General features: G+C 36.4%; 2 protein-coding genes and 1 long non-coding RNA gene across 5 annotated transcripts in view; all 3 read right to left on the bottom strand.

Annotated features, from left to right (window-relative positions):
- Positions 1-4,891, bottom strand: part of LOC107702263 (stromal interaction molecule 2-like) — a 10,849-nt gene extending 5,958 nt beyond the window's left edge. Inside the window, exons 1-6 of the mRNA XM_016504521.1 lie at positions 4,197-4,891; positions 3,771-3,901; positions 2,085-2,199; positions 1,870-1,981; positions 982-1,097; positions 267-444 (exon numbers count right to left, since the gene is read on the bottom strand). Coding sequence (XP_016360007.1) covers positions 267-444; positions 982-1,097; positions 1,870-1,981; positions 2,085-2,199; positions 3,771-3,901; positions 4,197-4,311 — 767 coding nt within the window. The 5' untranslated portion in view covers positions 4,312-4,891. The remainder of the gene's footprint in view (positions 1-266; positions 445-981; positions 1,098-1,869; positions 1,982-2,084; positions 2,200-3,770; positions 3,902-4,196) is intronic.
- A 2,492-nt stretch (positions 4,892-7,383) lies between these two features.
- On the bottom strand, positions 7,384-8,453 carry LOC107702319 (uncharacterized). Its single transcript, XR_001635749.1, has 2 exons — positions 8,383-8,453; positions 7,384-7,871 (listed from the first exon to the last, which is right to left on the bottom strand). It is a non-coding gene; the product is annotated as an uncharacterized LOC107702319 (long non-coding RNA).
- A 2,159-nt stretch (positions 8,454-10,612) lies between these two features.
- rbpja (recombination signal binding protein for immunoglobulin kappa J region a) lies at positions 10,613-17,198 on the bottom strand. Of its 3 annotated transcripts, XM_016504586.1 has the most exons (12): positions 17,194-17,198; positions 16,849-16,879; positions 16,026-16,064; positions 15,840-15,935; positions 14,941-15,106; positions 14,657-14,831; positions 14,444-14,581; positions 13,759-13,871; positions 13,406-13,546; positions 13,074-13,229; positions 12,868-12,971; positions 10,613-11,476 (listed from the first exon to the last, which is right to left on the bottom strand). In XM_016504586.1, the coding sequence occupies exons 2-12, from the start codon at positions 16,866-16,868 to the stop codon at positions 11,134-11,136; spliced, it is 1,491 nt and encodes a 496-aa protein (XP_016360072.1). In that variant the 5' UTR covers positions 16,869-16,879; positions 17,194-17,198; the 3' UTR covers positions 10,613-11,133. The 3 variants fall into 3 exon arrangements, with proteins under 3 accessions (XP_016360072.1, XP_016360073.1, XP_016360074.1); XM_016504587.1 differs by lacking the exons at positions 16,849-16,879; positions 17,194-17,198 and adding an exon at positions 16,925-17,002; XM_016504588.1 differs by lacking the exons at positions 16,849-16,879; positions 17,194-17,198 and adding an exon at positions 16,795-16,814.
- Positions 17,199-17,850: the final 652 nt, after the last annotated feature.

Here is a 17,850-nt window from a genome sequence, read left to right as displayed (position 1 = left end):
GTATATATACCATACACACACCACTGTTAAAAAGTTTAGGGTTGGTAATATTTTTTTTATGTTTTTTAAAGAACAATATATATAAGACCAATATAAGATAAGACCAGCATAAACTACTATTAGTCTGAATTATGAAAAATTATTAACTGTGGCTTGTTGAATCAAGTGTGAATCAAACAGCTTTATTCATTTGGGTGAATAATCATATCATATGATTCAAATTAATGCTGAATGTGGAGGTTTGGGAATCTAGAAGAGGTACTCACTGCTCCTGTAAGTCTCTGAGGCTTTGTTCAGCTCTCTGCAAGCTTTCCAGGTCCTTCATCATCTTTGTAATATGTACCTTAGATGCTTTATTCTGTACTTGTGCAAACCAGCATCCACCAACACCCATTACTACTGACACTATCAGAACCAGGTCTTTCATCCAGTTGTGTGGGGGTCCTGGAGCAAAGGGAATATTAGTCAGACAGCCAATAAATATATTATGTGACGTCTGTGTGTTTATTTTGCCTGCTGACTGGATATCTGCTGAATATATTTTACACTGTGAGAGAGTCATTCTACTGTGTGTTCTCAACAGGCGTGCGTGGATATTTGATTTCACATGTGCTCAAATGTTACACATCAGTTAGAACTGTATGTAATAATGACATTTAAAAAGCCACAACTGTTTGATCAGAATTCATTATACTGTGGCTCCAGTCATTTAATGATCTGATTTACAATTGAAGCATATAGTGCATACAATTCAGTCAGTGGACTGAATCAATGCCACCGGGCTGCAAAAAGAAGATGCAAAAAATTTTAGTGCAGCAATTTAACTTCATTTTATAATTAATAATTCATTTTCACAATTGCTTATGTTGATCAGAGACTGAAGTGTTCATATCCTGAGTGTATAACATAGAGTTTGGAAAATGGTTATTTAAAAATAATTAGCCAACATTTTATGTCAATATATGTAAAGTTGATACATACGTGTAGGTGGGCCAAACAGCACTACATCCAGAGCTTTGAGCTTGAGTTTTTGTTTGTGTTGCTGGTCCTGGATCTTCAGATAAGTGCTCATAAATGATGGCTCATTGGCAGCAATTCTGTAAATGCAAAACAAGAAACTATTAGCTGTGTCATTTCATAAAGCTGTTTATTGTATTTAATCAATGCAATTAACTAAATGCATTATCATTCAAAAGTTTGGGGTCAGTAAGATTTGTTTTTAAAGAAATTAATATCTATCAGCAATGATGCATTAAATTGATTGAAAGTAACTGTAAAGACATTTATGTTACAAAAGATCTCTATTTTAAATAAATACTGTTCTTTTGAACTTTCTATTCATCAAAGAATCCTGAAAAAAAAAACGGTTTCCACAAAAAAGCAGCACATCGTTGATAAAAAAAAAAAAATGATTGAGCAGCAAATCAGCATATTAGAATGATTTCTAAAGGATCATATGACACTGAAGACTGGAGTAATGATGCTGAAAATTCAGCTTTGCATCACAGTAATATTAAAATTACATTTTAATATGTGTTAAAACAGAAACAGTTCATTTAAATCATATTAATATTTCACTGCTTTTACTGTATTTTTCTCTCATAATTGCAGCCAGGGGGAGCATAAGAGACTTGTTTCTAAAACATCATACCGACCCTAAACTTTTAAACTGTAGTGTATGTTGAGTGCAATCACATTTACATTATAACATTTTTATTCTGTTCTCTGTGATTTCTGGTGCTGTTATGACTATCTATATAATAGTATATTGTAACTAAAATGAATAGCACTGTAAATGTATATGCCTTTTATGGTTTAACTGTTGAGAATTGTTGAATTTTCATTCGGTTCAGTCTTGATTTGTCTCACCTGGGCAAGGTGTTCCCATTGACACGCAGCTCTTTGAAGCCCTTTTCATATTGAGCCAACTCATCAAACTCTCTTAGCCACCTCAAGACATCCTCCTGAGTCCAGTTATGAACTGATAGAGGGAAAGAAAGCAGTGAAAGAACCAAAAGATGGGCAGAAAGTGACTATTTTTACATTAAGAACATACTAAGACTCAATCATGGAGACTATCCTACCCTCAGAAGATTTCCAGCCTTTCCAAAGCTCCTCCAAAGTGATATGCTGGTCCTCGTGATGGAGTTTACTGTGCTTGTTTGCCTGTTGTTGCTGCTGCATATCTTCAATGATGAACTACAGTAAGAAGCAAAGAAGAGATGCGGATGCATGAGAAATTGTTTGAAATTAACTTCAGACACCCAAGTCCTACAAATGCAGTGACACACACGTAAAACAACAGCTGAGTAAACATTCAAGATCGAAAGAGCTCAAGTGTCTGTGAATGTGTTTTGGTATCTGTCTCTGCTGTAATCAGATGCACCATGTGATTCCAGGATTCTTCACTGCTTCGATCCATCTAAACCATATCTATAGCAACAAGGAAAAGAAACCCAATACCAGAGACACGGACGTACGTCAGGACATTACTTGGAAACTCATCCCCCTCTGCTATGTTCTCCCAGTGCCAAGCCTGAACGGTTTGTCTGAGGTGCTGGATGGAAACATGTGTTTCTAAATTGACCAACAGGCTTGAGAAAGGGTGCTTTGGCATAACACTTCAGCTCTTACACAAACATCACACAGACATACCAAAATAGTTAAGCTGAGCTTGTTAGTCCTTAGACTTCACAACTACTACATGTGTGCTACTCTACCACTTGTTCAATTTAGCAGCAAAAAAAAAAACTCTAAAGTGTAACTAAAGAGACAAGGATAATTAAGCACACAGTCATGGAATAACTGAAAATATATTTAAGGAAATTTGACAAGTATGATTTCAAGTAGGGCTTCACAATTTAAAAAAAAATACATATTGTGATTTTTCTGTCAAAATTATGATTTATTATATACTATACATGTTATACTGTAACTGTTGAGAAGTGGTTTGTTTAGGGTAAGGGTGGGATTAGAGTCTCAAAATGATCTATATATATAATTTATATTTATAATACAAAAAGAAAGTAAAGGATTTTTATGGATTTCTAAAGTTTACATTTTAGAAGCTGTTGAAATTTCTATATTGTATGTTTCAATATTCACAGCAAAATTCCTGGCCTGCTGTGTTTGTTTTGGGGGCTTCACAATTTGGATGAAATTTAGTGATTATTTATCAGTTTGCCTATTAAATAATAATAATAATCTTGTTGTTGTTGTTGTTGTTGTTGTTGTTGTTATTATTATTATTGCTGCTACTACTACTACTATTAAATAAAAACCGAAATAAAAAATATTACTCTTGTAGTATTTCACTGTCAAACAATTTAAGTATTTAAGAAAAATAATATAATCATTTTATTTTACATTACAACTGTAAAATTGCAATACTAACATTTATGGCTGTCTTCATTTTCAAATGTTTAACATCATGCTTCACATTGAAAACATGCAGCACATATATTGAGTTAATTGAATTGCAACCTTTGAAATAAGCACACTAAGCCATAATGCAATTTTAGTCTATTTCGATTAATCATGCAGCCCCAGTTTCAAGGCTTTGAAAAGTAATGAACATTCTATAATTTTTTACAGTTTTTCTAGTTATAAAATATGTAATCAGCTGTTTAAACTGCTCTCTTTTTTATCCATTTGACTGTTACATGAAAATGCATTGGCCAGGAGGTGTGGAAACCCTGCAGGATTCACATTAGGGTGTGAGGAAACTAATTTTCTGACTTGTGATTGTAACATCTGTGAACGTTGATTACCTCGACACTCTCCTCCACCTCAATGCCTCCATCCTGATCGTCATCCATCTCTCTGTGGATGTGCTGAAGAGCCTCCAGGCTGAAGCGGTCAGCCTCTGTCATACACGGAGGGCTCACTTGCAGACATGGATCTGTGATGAAAAGTGGACAGTTAAACATTTCACTACAGCAATTTCACCAAGAGGTGTCATGAGTGTGTGTGTAATTGTATTATAATAAATGCATTAATAATACATTTGTACTACATACATTTTTCTAGTTATTATCAGCTACAAAATATTTAATCAACTGTTTTAACTGCTCTTTTCTTATCCATTAGTCTGCAAATTGCATGGATCTTCAGAATGCCAAGGGTCATGCTGAGGTTTAGCAAATATAAACATTATAAATATGAACATTTCTGTATATTTGGTCGTGCACACGTGCCTGAGGTCACAGGTGTGTCCTTGTACAGTCCAGGGTGCTGTGCTTCATCGCTGGAACAGATGCAGATGATGAGTCCGCGCAGCACCAGCAGTACGGTGAGGCAGAACTTATGCATCGCAGGGTTCAAGTGCCACTTACTGTCTATGATTTAAAAAACACATGTGCATCCAAATGCAGCGTTACGTGATATTGATGCTATGAACAGCTCCAGCGCCATGAAAAGGTTTGGCGCGCCGGTTAGAAAAGCAACATATTGTGTAATGTAGGAATTACACAAAAAATAAATTACAAAAAAACGACAAACTGTTAGAAATGTTTGTTCGCAACCCCAAAGGATAGCCTAAATCACAACATTTAAAAAGACAGATGCATCCCACCAAAAAATAAAAATAAATGAATGAATAAATAATGATAAAGAAAGGATTCCTTGTTACATCCCAAAGCAAAAGAGGAACAAAGTAAACAGAATAATAAACATGACTGGAAAACGTTTAACGAAAGAACTCTTCCACCTTCAAAACACGGAGTCAAAAATACTAATACGATGACAAATAATAGAAGTCCTTCCGAAAGCCAGGTTCCTTATGAACGAAGATCCTTATGAAGCAATAGCACCTCTCTAGAAATGTTTGGATAATGCGTGTACATGAAAGTGTTCTAGTTACTAAATGTCACCAAACTTTGCGTGCGTCTGCGCTTCCAACGCCAAAAGCTGATTTACTAATCCGACTCATGAATATTAATTAGATTGCGTGCCGCTTGCCAAGTACACTGATTTGCTGAGAAGTAGACGTTGACGTGGGATATGAATATTAATTAGGTTACGTGTTTGGATTGAACTTTATAGTAAGAAATGTCAGTATTAACGAATCAAAATTAATTAAACAATAAAATATTCAATAACGGGTAAATGACGCTCGTTCTGCAGGGATACTGTTCAAAACTAAATGCAGTTCATACAAGTATTACATGAATATACTTAATGTATAATGAACAGCTTTAATTTGTGACTTAATTTATATTCTTAAAGTAACAAATTAGTCTTAGGAATGTTGACTAAAATAGTTGTATATCATGTATTATTGCTGTTTGTGTCAAGTCTAAAGTCTAATGTGTTGACTTTCATTGTATGCACTAAAACAGCCGAAATAGTCTTCAAGATGTCTTTTTGTGTTAAATGTTACAGGTTTGGATGGATATGATGGAGTAAATTAAGTCCTTACATTTTTTTATTTTAATTTGGGAGCATCTCTACACCCCACTCAAGAATTATGACAATATTAGGCAAACTTTATCCTATTCAAGAACCTTCCATTTGGGGGCTTTCACAGTAAAACAACACATTTGCTCTCTCATATAGGCCCGCATGTACACAAACACACACAATCCTGGTCTCAGGATTACATTTAGATCCCTATCAGATGAACATGGTCGACGACTCATACACTCAGAAACGGCAACAGAAAGAAAGATTCAAGTTACACCTCAACAACCCCATATGGTCTAAAAATAAAATCTGGGGCATGAGCGAGTGGATGCCAAGCAGTGGGGGAAACGATTGGCCCTTGAAACATGTACAAGTGGCAGGTGTCTTGTCACTGTAATTCAGGGCAAACTCACTTCAAAGTGAATATGAGAAACACCATCTCATTTCTGCCCCTGGTGGCCAGCATAGATGTCATCAATGGAGGAAAAAAATAGGTTCTGTAGGCTTTGCTTCTCATATGGGATGTTGACTTTAAAACATGGGTTTAGTTCTGTGTGTCTAAATCTGACAATTTGATGTTTCTGTCCTATTGGTTAGCGTTGGAGAAGAATTCATGGGATTCCACTATATTGCAGAATCCCTCATAACCAGTAAAGCTAGAATTTCAGCTACTTGTTTAGATCGGTTATTTTTTCAAGAGTCTTAGTGGTATTGCGGTCCAATTAGTTGTTGCCATACCACAATGTAAGTCAATCCACTTCCCCACTGTAAAGATTTGCATCTCAATTAATATTGCAACCACTCAGAGTGGTAAACAGTGGGTGTGTTGGGAATGGTATACCACCATACTGTAGTGTTTCGTGCACTGCTACTCAGCAGCGCTGCATGACTAAACTGGGGTTCCCCCACAACAAAAAGCAATTCTATAAATAAATAAAAAGTTATTTATACTGTGAACCATATGAATATACATGAAGCAACATTAAACCGCTACTTTTAGCATTTGACCAAATCACTATTTCATCTGAGAGTTAGGACATTTATACTCAAAACTAGATAAAAAATGCAAAGGATAACCATAGCGGTCAAATAATTATTTTATTTTTATGTCGTTTTTTTTTTTTCACCAGTTATTTCATAAACAATACATTAAAAACAGTAATAGTGTGAAATATTACAAATTAACTGTTCTATTTTAATATATTTCATAATGTAACTTATTGCTGTGATGATAAAGCTGAATTTTCAGCAGTCATTACGCCAGTCTTTAATGTCTCATGATCCTTCAGAAATTATCCAAAAATGTATCAATATATATATCAAAAGTGACAGTATATACATAAAGTTACAAAAGATTTCAATTCAAAATGAATGCTGTTTTTATGAACTTTCTATTCATCAAAGAATCCAGAAAAAAAATGTATCATGGATTCCACAAAAATATTAGCAAAACACTGATATCCATAATTAACAATTGACCAAATCAGCATAATAGAATGATTTCTGAAGGATCATGTGACACTGCACGGCACACATTAAAAAAATTACATTTAAAAAAATATTCAAATAGAAAACAGTTCTTTACATTTGTAACATTTCACAGTATTACTTTTTTTTTTTATTGTATTTTTAATAAAAAATAAATATAATAAAAAAAACCCCGCAGCCTTGGTGAGCATGAGACTTCTGTCAAAAACATTAAAACGTACTTATTATTCAAAATTTTTGACAGCTAGTGCGTGTATACTTTTTATACATGTATACAATTTATGCTCATTTATTTTTTAGTCCATACAATAAAAGTCAATATGGTCCAGCATTTTTTCAGATCACACTGACTTTCATTGTACTGGCAAAAACAACCAAAACTTTCTTTAAAATATATATAACTTTGTGTTCCATAAAAAAACAAAAATCATACAGTTCATGACATTTTCATTTTATGCACACAGTGGTCAGTATTGCAATCTCCATACCACACTTCCTTGATGGTTTTAATTTAGCACCGTAAAAGACAAAAATAAATGAAAAACTTGACACTTTTTGATTCTATTACAGTGTTTAGTGATCCATTCCAAAAGCAACAGATACACTGGCCCTTTAAGAGTTAGACAGCACCAATATGGTTCAAATATGCTAGAGAGCATGCACTCAAAACCAGAACAGCTGGTAGCCATTTGGCAAAGGCTGGTAACTTCCCAAATGTAAAACAAACCATTGAAACACTTGAGAAAACAGACATCAATTCTCACCTCTTCTTTTTTCTACAGACAAAACTGACAAAGATAACAGTGATCTAATACACTAGTTTCTGTTCAATATAAGCACAGTGGCACAGGTGACAGGCAAACTAACTAACCTGTGTGACAGAAATGATGAAACTCAACATGGTTAGTCTTGAAATGAACCAATCAGGTCCTCGGATTCGAACACTCTGGAAGACAACTGGATACACGAGGAAAATAACACTGAAAGCATAAATGGAAAAGTTACGTGTGACCTTCACAATTTGACCTTTAGATTTGGCAGTTTTCATTTCGGCACTTGCACATGGTATGCTTTAATATTCTTCCCTGATTGAGGAACTTGAAGAAAAAAAGCTCACAGTAGATACTAGTAACTAGTTAATGGCTTTGCGAGAATTACTGGGTTTTAGTTTTTATTTCTTCCAAAGCAACAGTTTCTAATGCAGACCAAAACAAGGCTTATTTTAAAAAAATATGAGATATACAAAAGAAGTTTCATAGTCATTTTCCCTCAATCATGGAAGAAATGTTTAGAAATATTAACATTAAAAGAATATTTCATACTGTAACACAGCAATAATGTTGTATAAAATAATCAATATAACATTTAGACTCATATATTATTAATATTAGCCATGATAGAACCTGATAAATTAAAAGAACCAAAACCACTGAGGAACTACTTCTGCTGTTCCTGTATAAATCCCAAAAAGTAACAAAATACAGTCCATACCGTGCTATTTCACAAGTGTCTCTTTCTCTTGGATCAGACGATGCATGTAGAGTTGGGTGGGGGGGAAAAGTACATAAACAGGACAGCAAAAGAAACAAAGATCCACAGAAAGAGCAGACATGAGATGACATTTTGCTCTGTGAATTATACTGAAAAAGGTATAAACAAATACTTATGTCCTTTTCACAGAAGGACATAATTTGTAGTGTAATATTCTACCAACAGATCCTGTTATTAAGCAGTAGTGGTTTAAGGCCTCATTTCTAGTTGCTTTAGACAATAGCGATTACAAAATCGAACATTTGGTACAAAACTAAAAAAAAAATTTCATGTGACGTCAGTTTAAAAGGGCACATTTTGACGTAGCAGTGATGCTCATGAAGGCTGTGCCACTTCTGCGGTTTCATGAATCAAAACATATGAAAGGAAGGATAAGATTTCATTTCCTGTAATCTACAAACCAAACATCTTCACGCAGCAATGCGAGAGCAAGTGCTTTTTTCCGGTTCTTTCCATTCAGCTTGACACTGCTAAGCTAGTTGGCTACAAGCAGGGATGGGTCCAAAAACAAGCTAGTCAATTAGTGAGGTTGACTAGTTTATCTAGATTTTTAGTACAACCATTACACATTCAAACATCCATTTGAGCATCTCAGTGGTAAGTGTTGTTTTTAAGATGCCATGTTTAATTAAAAATATTAAACTAACTAGAAGACTGACTAGTGAATTAGCTGGTCAGGCCACCCACTAAGGACCAGATTTACTGAACGGGGCATATTAGCGTGAGACCGCTAGACGTTTTGCGGGTGATCTACTGACAATGTGCAAATTAATATATACAGACACAGCCTGATCGTTTCCAATGACCAACGCAATCTACCAAGAGGAGCACAAATTAGCAACTATCGCAGGCATGTCAAGTGCAAAATGGTTTAAGACATGACTTTTTTTGTGCATATTAAATAATGGCGCAAATACCAGTCAACTGACAAACCTTAGTAAATCTCATTGCATGATTCATTTAAATACTCTCCTCACATAAATTTTGTGTCTAAAAGGGAAACTCCTACAAATTAATACGTAATAAGATCAGCCACAAAAATAACCGTATCCATGCCTTTTCATCACAAATTTTTCACTGTCATCAGTAAATTCTGACAGTAGCCTCTTAACGCCAAAAGAGGGTTTGCACTAGTGCAAGCTGTTAGTAAATCTGACCCTAAATTGGTTGATTCTGAAAATTTTGCACATCTCTATCTAAAAACACTGAGATAATTCAAACTTTCATTCATGCATGCTACTTGTAACCTGACTGTACTTACAGAATCACTACACTTCCTTCTCTATATGGTTAAACCACATGACAACAAAGCAGCAATTTTCCTACATGTTGATTTTAGTCTGATACTAACAGTAATCATGACAATGAAAGCATGAATGATATGCAAATGAGACTAGTACAGTCCTTTCCTACCACAGGATTTGAGTCAAAATTCGAAATCGCAGACCTATTAAAAGAATTTTGTGCGCTTACGTTCAACTAAATATAAGCCATTTGGTGTGGGATACTTCATAGGTTACTGTTATGTTGGCAGCTTGAATATCTATAGCCAATGAAAAAGGGCCAGATCAATGGCTATGTGTATCTGATGAGTACGATGGGGCACACGGCCAACCGGCAAAGTCAGTTAAAGCTTTTGTGTTAAAGACTTCATATGAGAAAACATTTTTAACAAATCAGAAGTCACCTTCTCCCAAATACACAAAAACGGCATCAATATTACATCTCGGTTTAGTGGAGAAAAAAAAAAAAAAAAGAATGGGGAAAAAGACCACTTCATATGAGAAAACATTTTTAACAAATCAGAAGTCACCTTCTCCCAAATACACAAAAACGGCATCAATATTACTTCTCGGTTTAGTGGAGAAAAAAAAAAAAAAAAAGAATGGGGAAAAAGACCAATATACATGACATGAAAATATTATTACAAAAGAGAAAGTGTCTGGTGAAACTCCAGAAGACTTAAGGCATTTGCCAAGACGAGTAAAGGCAGCTATAAGTTCAGGCTTTTAAAATGCGTGAACCATTTCCTTCTGAGCCCAAACACTCACAAGAAATATACAAAACTATTTGGTAACAAAAGTTTACTATATGTTATAAAACTGAAAAAGGTGAAAAATGTACCTTAGCTAAAGCTTATAAAATTATATATCAATAAAAATAATAATAATAATAATATTCCTCGGTCCGTAAAAACTATATTACTATAACTTTTCTTCCAAGCCTGGTGAAACAGTGCATTAAGCCCTTTAGTAGAAAACAACATCTCTCAAAGCAATTTCCAGCTTGCACTTACTTCGAAAAGGCTTTGTTTTGAAGAGACAGTATTTTTTTTTTGTTTTTGATTGTTTTTTTTTGTTTTCATGTAAGGCTTATGCATTGATCCTGTGGCATCTTGATCCACGGCACACATCACTTCTGTTTCCACTTCCTCTGACATGAGGAAACAGATTGAAAAAGAACTGCAACAAAGAGAGACACAGAGAGAGAGAACAGAAAAGAGACATCTTCATTTGTTTTGTCCAGTCTTTGTGTGAAGTCTTGTCTCTCATTCTTCTCTCTTTGTGGCACCGTAATCTGTTTTCGTGATCTGTATCCCGTGAATCAAGGAAAGTCTATGTGTGGACGAATCACCATCTCTCACAAAGGCTCACTTACTCACACAAGCAAATGCACATTGAGATTCCAAGGTTAGGAGACAGACATAGCTGAGGAAGAGGAGGATGAAGACACGCCTGTTGCCGCGTATCCTGCCTGGCTGTCGATGGCTGACTGCAGCAGTAGGCTGGAGGATAAGGAGGATGAAGATGGTGAGGTGGAGGAGTTGCTGTTGGCCCGCAGTATGGCTCCCGCGGTGCCGCAGTGAGGACGCGGTCCTGGCTCTGGCGTGTAGGTAAATGTCAAAGCTGTGGAGTAGATGATGCCATCATTACGGACCAAGGTCACAGGAACCTGCACTGGCTGCCGAACCCAACGCCACCCCTCACGGAAGGCAGAGATGTCGGGAACCACGCAGAGCACACTTTCGCCACACCTGCAGGAAAAAGAATGTGAAAGCATGAATTGCTGGCAATTATGTAATGGATATTCTCAATATATATGCAACGATTTTGCTCAAAGGAAAACATAAATAGAGATCAATTCAATACATCACAGGGTATCTGCAAAGTTAAAGCCGCCTTTCCACTATCTCCGACAATTGACAAGCCATAAACTGGAAGTCATTCATTTCCAATGAAGAGTAGTGCGGGAGCTGCGTAGAAATCCTATCATATGGAAATCATGTGGAAATTTCGGATCCGATTTGAGCTTCGGATGAGTTAAAATATTTTAACTTCTGCGGCTAGACCGTATGCAACCGCCCGACCAGATGTGATGCATTTTAATCAAAACTATGAGCATGAGGCTAGAATTACCAATATTTTTCCACTTTAACAATATTCTGTAAACACCATTTCTGTAAAATAGCAGTTTAGAATAATTATGGCAGAAATAATTATTTTATCATTATTAAATCACTATTAATGTTGATTAGCCCCATAAAACCTACTATGTTTTTATTTAGGGGGTCATTTGTTTTGTGTGGATACATTCATTATATTCTTTAAAATTATTCATTTTACCATGGTAAATAAGCCGAGGGTAACGGTCGCTTCACTACCAATTTGAAGGTTCTGTGCGACTGCCACTAGGGGGAGAAATGTGACAATCGTATCCAAATGTCAGAGACAGTGGAAAGGCGGCTTAAGATTTTAAGACCCTTATAACGAGTTATATCACCGAGTTAGATCATGTCCAAAGAGAGCAAAGTCTCATGATCTCAAAATAAATCCTGTATGTCAGATTCTTTAACTCAATTAAACAGGCTGTGGCACACATTCAATGAAGACTTAATGTTAACATGTTATTTCCCTTCTACTCTGTTCGCTTGGAAGGTGTGTCATGTTTATATGGAGTATCACTTAATACTGTTTATCAGAGAAACAGGGTAATCGCAAGTTTAAAATACTCCAAACATGTTTTATTAAATATATACAGATGTACTAAATCTGGTTTATGAATCAGTATGTCAAGTCTTATGAGATACAATAATGTGTTCAAAGAAAGGCAATAAACAGATTATTGTGCAGATACTAGTACACTGAATGTGTTAAATAAGGTTCTTAGTATTTCCTTCCTGTGACGGGGTGGCACAAGGATTAACTACAAGAGTTTATGTTGAACGAAATGCCAGATACAGTTTTTGCCACCAAAATAACAATAATAACCAGAAAAGGATTATATGCATAATGCAAAACCTTTAATTATAAACAAGCCCAACATGCACCAGAACTCTTATTTTGAAATGTCTATGATTTACTACTGCCAGCTGTTTTTCTATTTGCTGAACTGTATAACACACTGTAATTGGTGTGTTGGTTTCACCTGTACATAGTGTCTGCCTCTACATCTCCAAACCAGACTCTGAGGTTAGGCGTGAAGTTCTGTCCTGTCAGTTCCAGCATGGCAACATCTCCTCCTCCATTCAGCTACAACACGAAGGGTTCAAGGTTACTTTCTTACAAATAATATGACAGATTTCGATGCTCTTTTAAAGTAAAAGTTTGATGTAATATGTAGCCATGCATTACCTGTAAACTTTCAACAACAGGCACGGGTGTGACAGGTGAGGGTACAGGGCCCATCCCCTCATAGAAAGTGTACTCTGCTTTGTCTGTGCTGATGATTGTCCATGACGCCCCATCGTTGATCATTTCTTTGTTTGTTTCTTTGGGACAGGATGTGGCCTGAGAGTAGTTGGAAAATAGGCCTATTATAATTGTTTACCATTAAAAAGGCTACATTGCCTAAAAATGATTAAGATGATGAGAATTCAAACACGAATTTAGAGAATGTTATTTTTTTAATCAATTATAGTGCATTATTTCAGCCAATTAAATTTTAGAAGCACCAATGGACAAACCTGGAACTGAATTATCCTCTCTTGTGACAGGCAGAGGTACATCCTCTCTGTATCTTTAAGGTAGAAGGAACATTTATGTAGTTGGGACACAGGATCGTCAGCATCCATTAGCGCTGTCTGCTTGTCCACTTTACGAATGATCTACACACAGACACACAACATTTCACCTAAAAATCCTTGCTATGTAAACTGTTACACAAACATATTTGTACAAAGAAAATATAGGATGTCAATTCAGAGTCACAGCTATACATCATTCTTTGAACAGGACACAATTTCTTAGGCCAACCCTTTTAATAATGAACAATCACAGTCATTCTGACTGATGAATGTTAAAGTGGATAATAGCTTACCAGTCGTGGAAGAGCCATGCCTGTCACAGAGCACACTAGCTTCACCGTCTGACCGTAATGGATATAACCGTCTCTGACTGTAAACTCTTCTCCCTCTGACTCATCATCATCCACTGGAATTCAAAATTACACATTATTACCAATCCATAAATAAACTAGAAAAACTGCATATTTTAAAATGTAAAAGACAAATACATGATTTTTACACATTCTTTCATTAGATGTAATGAACTTTGCTTGTGTCCTTCCAAATGCACTAGGGATCAATGTCAAGTCTTGGTGCTGTTTTTAACATACTACATGTGACCCTGGACCACAAAACCAGTCATAAGTAGCAATCTGTAGCAATAGCCAAAAATACATTGTATGTTAAATATCGCATGCGATTAATCGTGCAGCCCTAATCATTAGTAATATGCATTGCTAGGGACTTCATTTGGACAAATTTAAAGGCGATTTTCTCAATATTTAGATTTTTGTACACCTTCAGATTCCAGATATTCAAATAGTTGTATCTCGGTCAAATATTGTCCTATCCTAACAAACCATACATCAATGGAACGCTTATTTATTCAGCTTTCATGTGATGTATAAATCTCAATTTCGAAAAATTTACCCTTATGACTGGTTTTGTGGTCCAGGGTCACATATTGTGTTTAATAGACGATTGTGATAAAATACTCACATAGATGAATGTAGAAGGCTCCCCACTGTTGTGAACTAGCATGGAAGTTTCCCCCTTCCACATGAAGGTACCGCGTACTGACAGTCTGAGACCGCAAGCGGTTAAAAAGAGCCACCTTCGTCCCAGAAGCTATGCACACTATAAGAGACATTAAAAAATGAGACGAGTGAAAATTATGACTCACTTAGGGACACAAACAAGAAATTCACTCACGTTCTGCATTCTTCAGCGACTGTTTCTTTTTGGAAGGTTTGGAGATGACCTTGATTCGTTTGCTGAGGAAGACACCGATATCCGCACTGTTCCCGTAGAACATTTTCACTGTAAGCATGAAGTGCTTCCGTTTGTCCGAGTCAGAAATGTACAACGTTTTTGCTGTGCAAAAATTCTGCAGAAGCAAAGCACAAAAGCTATGATGTCAGAAAAGGGATTTTTTAAAGTTATTTTAGAAAGGCAGTTTCAATATGTGTAGCAATAAAAAAAAATCCATAAAGCACCTTGCCCTCCAAGTTGAGCTGCTGCATCTCTTGTTCACTGTTTCCAATGCCGATAAAGGCACAAGGCTGAGACTCCTGCTCCGAGCAGCCCTCTCTCTCCATCTGCTCCTTCTTTTTCTTCCAGCCACAACCCATCAGGTACACACATGGTGGAGGACAGAAGAATCTAACGAAATCAAAGAGAATCTGAACTGATTAAAGAACAATTCACCTGGATGCTTGTATAAGAAATTTGATTTTACACAGCCCTCCCTTCCTTCATTTACATGAAATGTGCACGAGTTATGTGTTAACTGGACTTCCCCAAAACTTGATTCATAGTCAACATAAAACTAAATCCGTTTAACTTCTGAAATGTGCCATATACCCAAGTTAAAACAGGATATTCAACAAGAAAAAAAAAAAGTAGTGTGAGACTTGACTATACCATAAACAGCCATCTTTATGACCCCATTAACTCCATTGGGGTCTATTTAAGTAAAGGTGTAAACAGGGTCCATATTCGTCAGTAATCAGAAATGCATGCTGACACATTCCAGAAAACAGCAAAAGACATCACCGAGTCCGACCATTACATATATGCATGAATTCAGAAATTGAAACTTTCAGATGAAATCCAAACACAAGTGCTTACTGGAGACACATGTAAATAATACGTGTAAAGGCTAATGTGTCTCAGCTGACCATTTATGATCAGATCAGCCAAAACCGATGACAATGACGATTCACAAAGACTAAACAGCTTTTTAGATTACAGATTAATTATCCACGGTTAGACTAAAAACGTCTATTAATCACCTTAATAGGCTCAATTGTGATTTCATGTTGACTTACTTTACTGTCCACAACACACATAAACAGTTAATCATACACGTTTACGCCTAAAATTCCTCACTCACCTTTTTTCATTGCCGTATGATTTTTGTGCAACTTTTGCATGCAGTATGAGTACTGTCTGATCTCCTCTCTCCTTCAAGTAGTTGCGCATTGCCTCTCTGCAAAACCAAACAATACAATAGAAAAATGTATTTAAGATTTCCTAATAAATGCTTAAGCATTACACATGAACTTTACTGTACACTTACCTTGTTAAACGCTTTGGCTGAGGGAGCTCCCCAAATTTCCTACAAAAAGAAACAAGACACAGTCAAGACACACTTCAAACATCACTGATTTACACTACAAAACAGCAATAATGCTGGAAAAACAAAACTGTCACATCCAAGTTATCTGCCTACCAATACTGCATTTTTGAGCAGGATAAACAAGTTGAAACGTGCATAAGAAGCTCACTAGGTTCTGAGAATATACCTATAAGTTGAAATACATAAATACCATTTTACATATTAATGACGGGACGCTACAAATACACAATGTTAAAGCTAAAAGTAGTTTAACTAAAAAGTCTGACAAAGAGAACTTTTTAAATCCTCTTGAAAGCTCCCAGTTTCTGTTATGGACTCACTAGACTAGCTAACTTGACTGGCTAACATCTGCTAACCTGCCCCCTCTCTGTCTTGTACACCAACTCACAAGTTGGCTCAATTTTAATACATTTTTTAAGATTAAATTAACGTTAAGTTAAAGTTTCAAAACACGCCGTCAATACAACTTTACTGTGTTTATAGTTAAAGATTTGTTCTCCACAGTATTCAGTGTTTATGGAAAACTGCTGAAAATCCATCAGCTAACTAACGTTAAAAGCTAAGCGGCTAAGTGAATAAAAGAGCCCATCGTTGAAAATCTCAAAAACCACACAGAAGTACGCCGAAACGGGCCACCAGCACAGAGAAAAGCGGCCATGGGTGTAAAGAAATAAACCAAAGCAAGTTATCTTGACTAAACAGACAAAACTTATTTTAGCTGTGACTTTTCCATGCCCCGTTCGTTGATAATTTCGCTGCTTACCCTGTCACAACAGGCGCCATCTTCACCAACTCTCTCTAATAACGCCAACCCGTCCGTTGGTAATTTCGCTGCTTACCCTGTCACAACAGGCGCCATCTTCACCAACTCTCTCTAATAACGCCAACAATCGCGAGATTTCCAGCACCACACTGCATTTAGACGAGGGGGAGGGGCAGTGTGAGAAATAATGCAGGAAGGGGGGTGGGGGGCACAGGCGTGGGAAAGTTCTGAATTCACGCGAGAATTCACGCTCGCCTACTATGGGAGCGTATAAGAGCGGGTCCCTTGTCATCGCGAGAGTGAGTTGCGGACGGCTGCCAGTCAAACGCGTGTGAAAGTTCTCACGATGGGAAGAGAGACCGCACCTTTTTAAGCGCGGGCCGTGAGAAAAAGATTTCTAGAAAGGAAGCCGGGGGACTAGGGCACCTGCACCAGGAAACAGTGATCTGACGTGGTGGGGCAGTTAAAAAGGATGTTATTAAGTCTTTAAAGGTTAAGAGTATAATAATAAGTTTAAGTTTTCACCTCTTTCAATATACGTTCCAGTAATCATTATGAAAGCACGTATAAATTAATTTTAATCTACATATTATGTGTGGTCTAATTAATGCGATAGATCTGTGATACCAACTAAAGTACTTTCACATCACCAGATGGCAGTATTGTTTCACTATAGAAATGCGTTATACCACACTGGAGAAAAACGCTTAGAGGATTTACTACGAAACAGTTTTCACTCAGAAATTGCTAGTAAATCTCACAAATAACGACAACTAACACAGCAAGTAGCACATTGAATTTCATTACTTGATTACATTTTCATTACATATAGGGAGGGCGGGGTGTTTTGAGCCTGTGGGGAAGTTGAGCCACCCCTAGTTTCTAGACAACCTTAAAGTCAATTGGTGATATGACCACACCTGTTTGAAGAGTTAACCATTTTACTGACCCTGTGATGGAGAGAGGTCCATTTGAGAATAATTTGTAACTACATTTAGGTTC

Source organism: Sinocyclocheilus anshuiensis, unplaced genomic scaffold (assembly GCF_001515605.1).
Source record: "Sinocyclocheilus anshuiensis isolate Anshui unplaced genomic scaffold, SAMN03320099.WGS_v1.1 scaffold86, whole genome shotgun sequence".
In the NCBI taxonomy this organism is placed as follows: domain Eukaryota; kingdom Metazoa; phylum Chordata; class Actinopteri; order Cypriniformes; family Cyprinidae; genus Sinocyclocheilus; species Sinocyclocheilus anshuiensis.
The sequence above is the reverse complement of the archived record's forward strand: the minus strand, read 5'-3'. Positions and strand labels throughout refer to the sequence as shown.

Excerpts from the sequence above, each read along its gene's own strand:
- rbpja (XM_016504586.1), bottom strand. The coding sequence starts at position 16,868 with ATGGCGCCTGTTGTGACAGG. Across the intron at positions 14,582-14,656 it reads GTCGCTGAAGAATGCAGAAC|TGTGCATAGCTTCTGGGACG; the intron begins GTGAGTGAATTT and ends TGTCTCTTATAG. Across the intron at positions 13,547-13,758 it reads GCATGGCTCTTCCACGACTG|ATCATTCGTAAAGTGGACAA; the intron begins GTAAGCTATTAT and ends GTCTGTGTGTAG.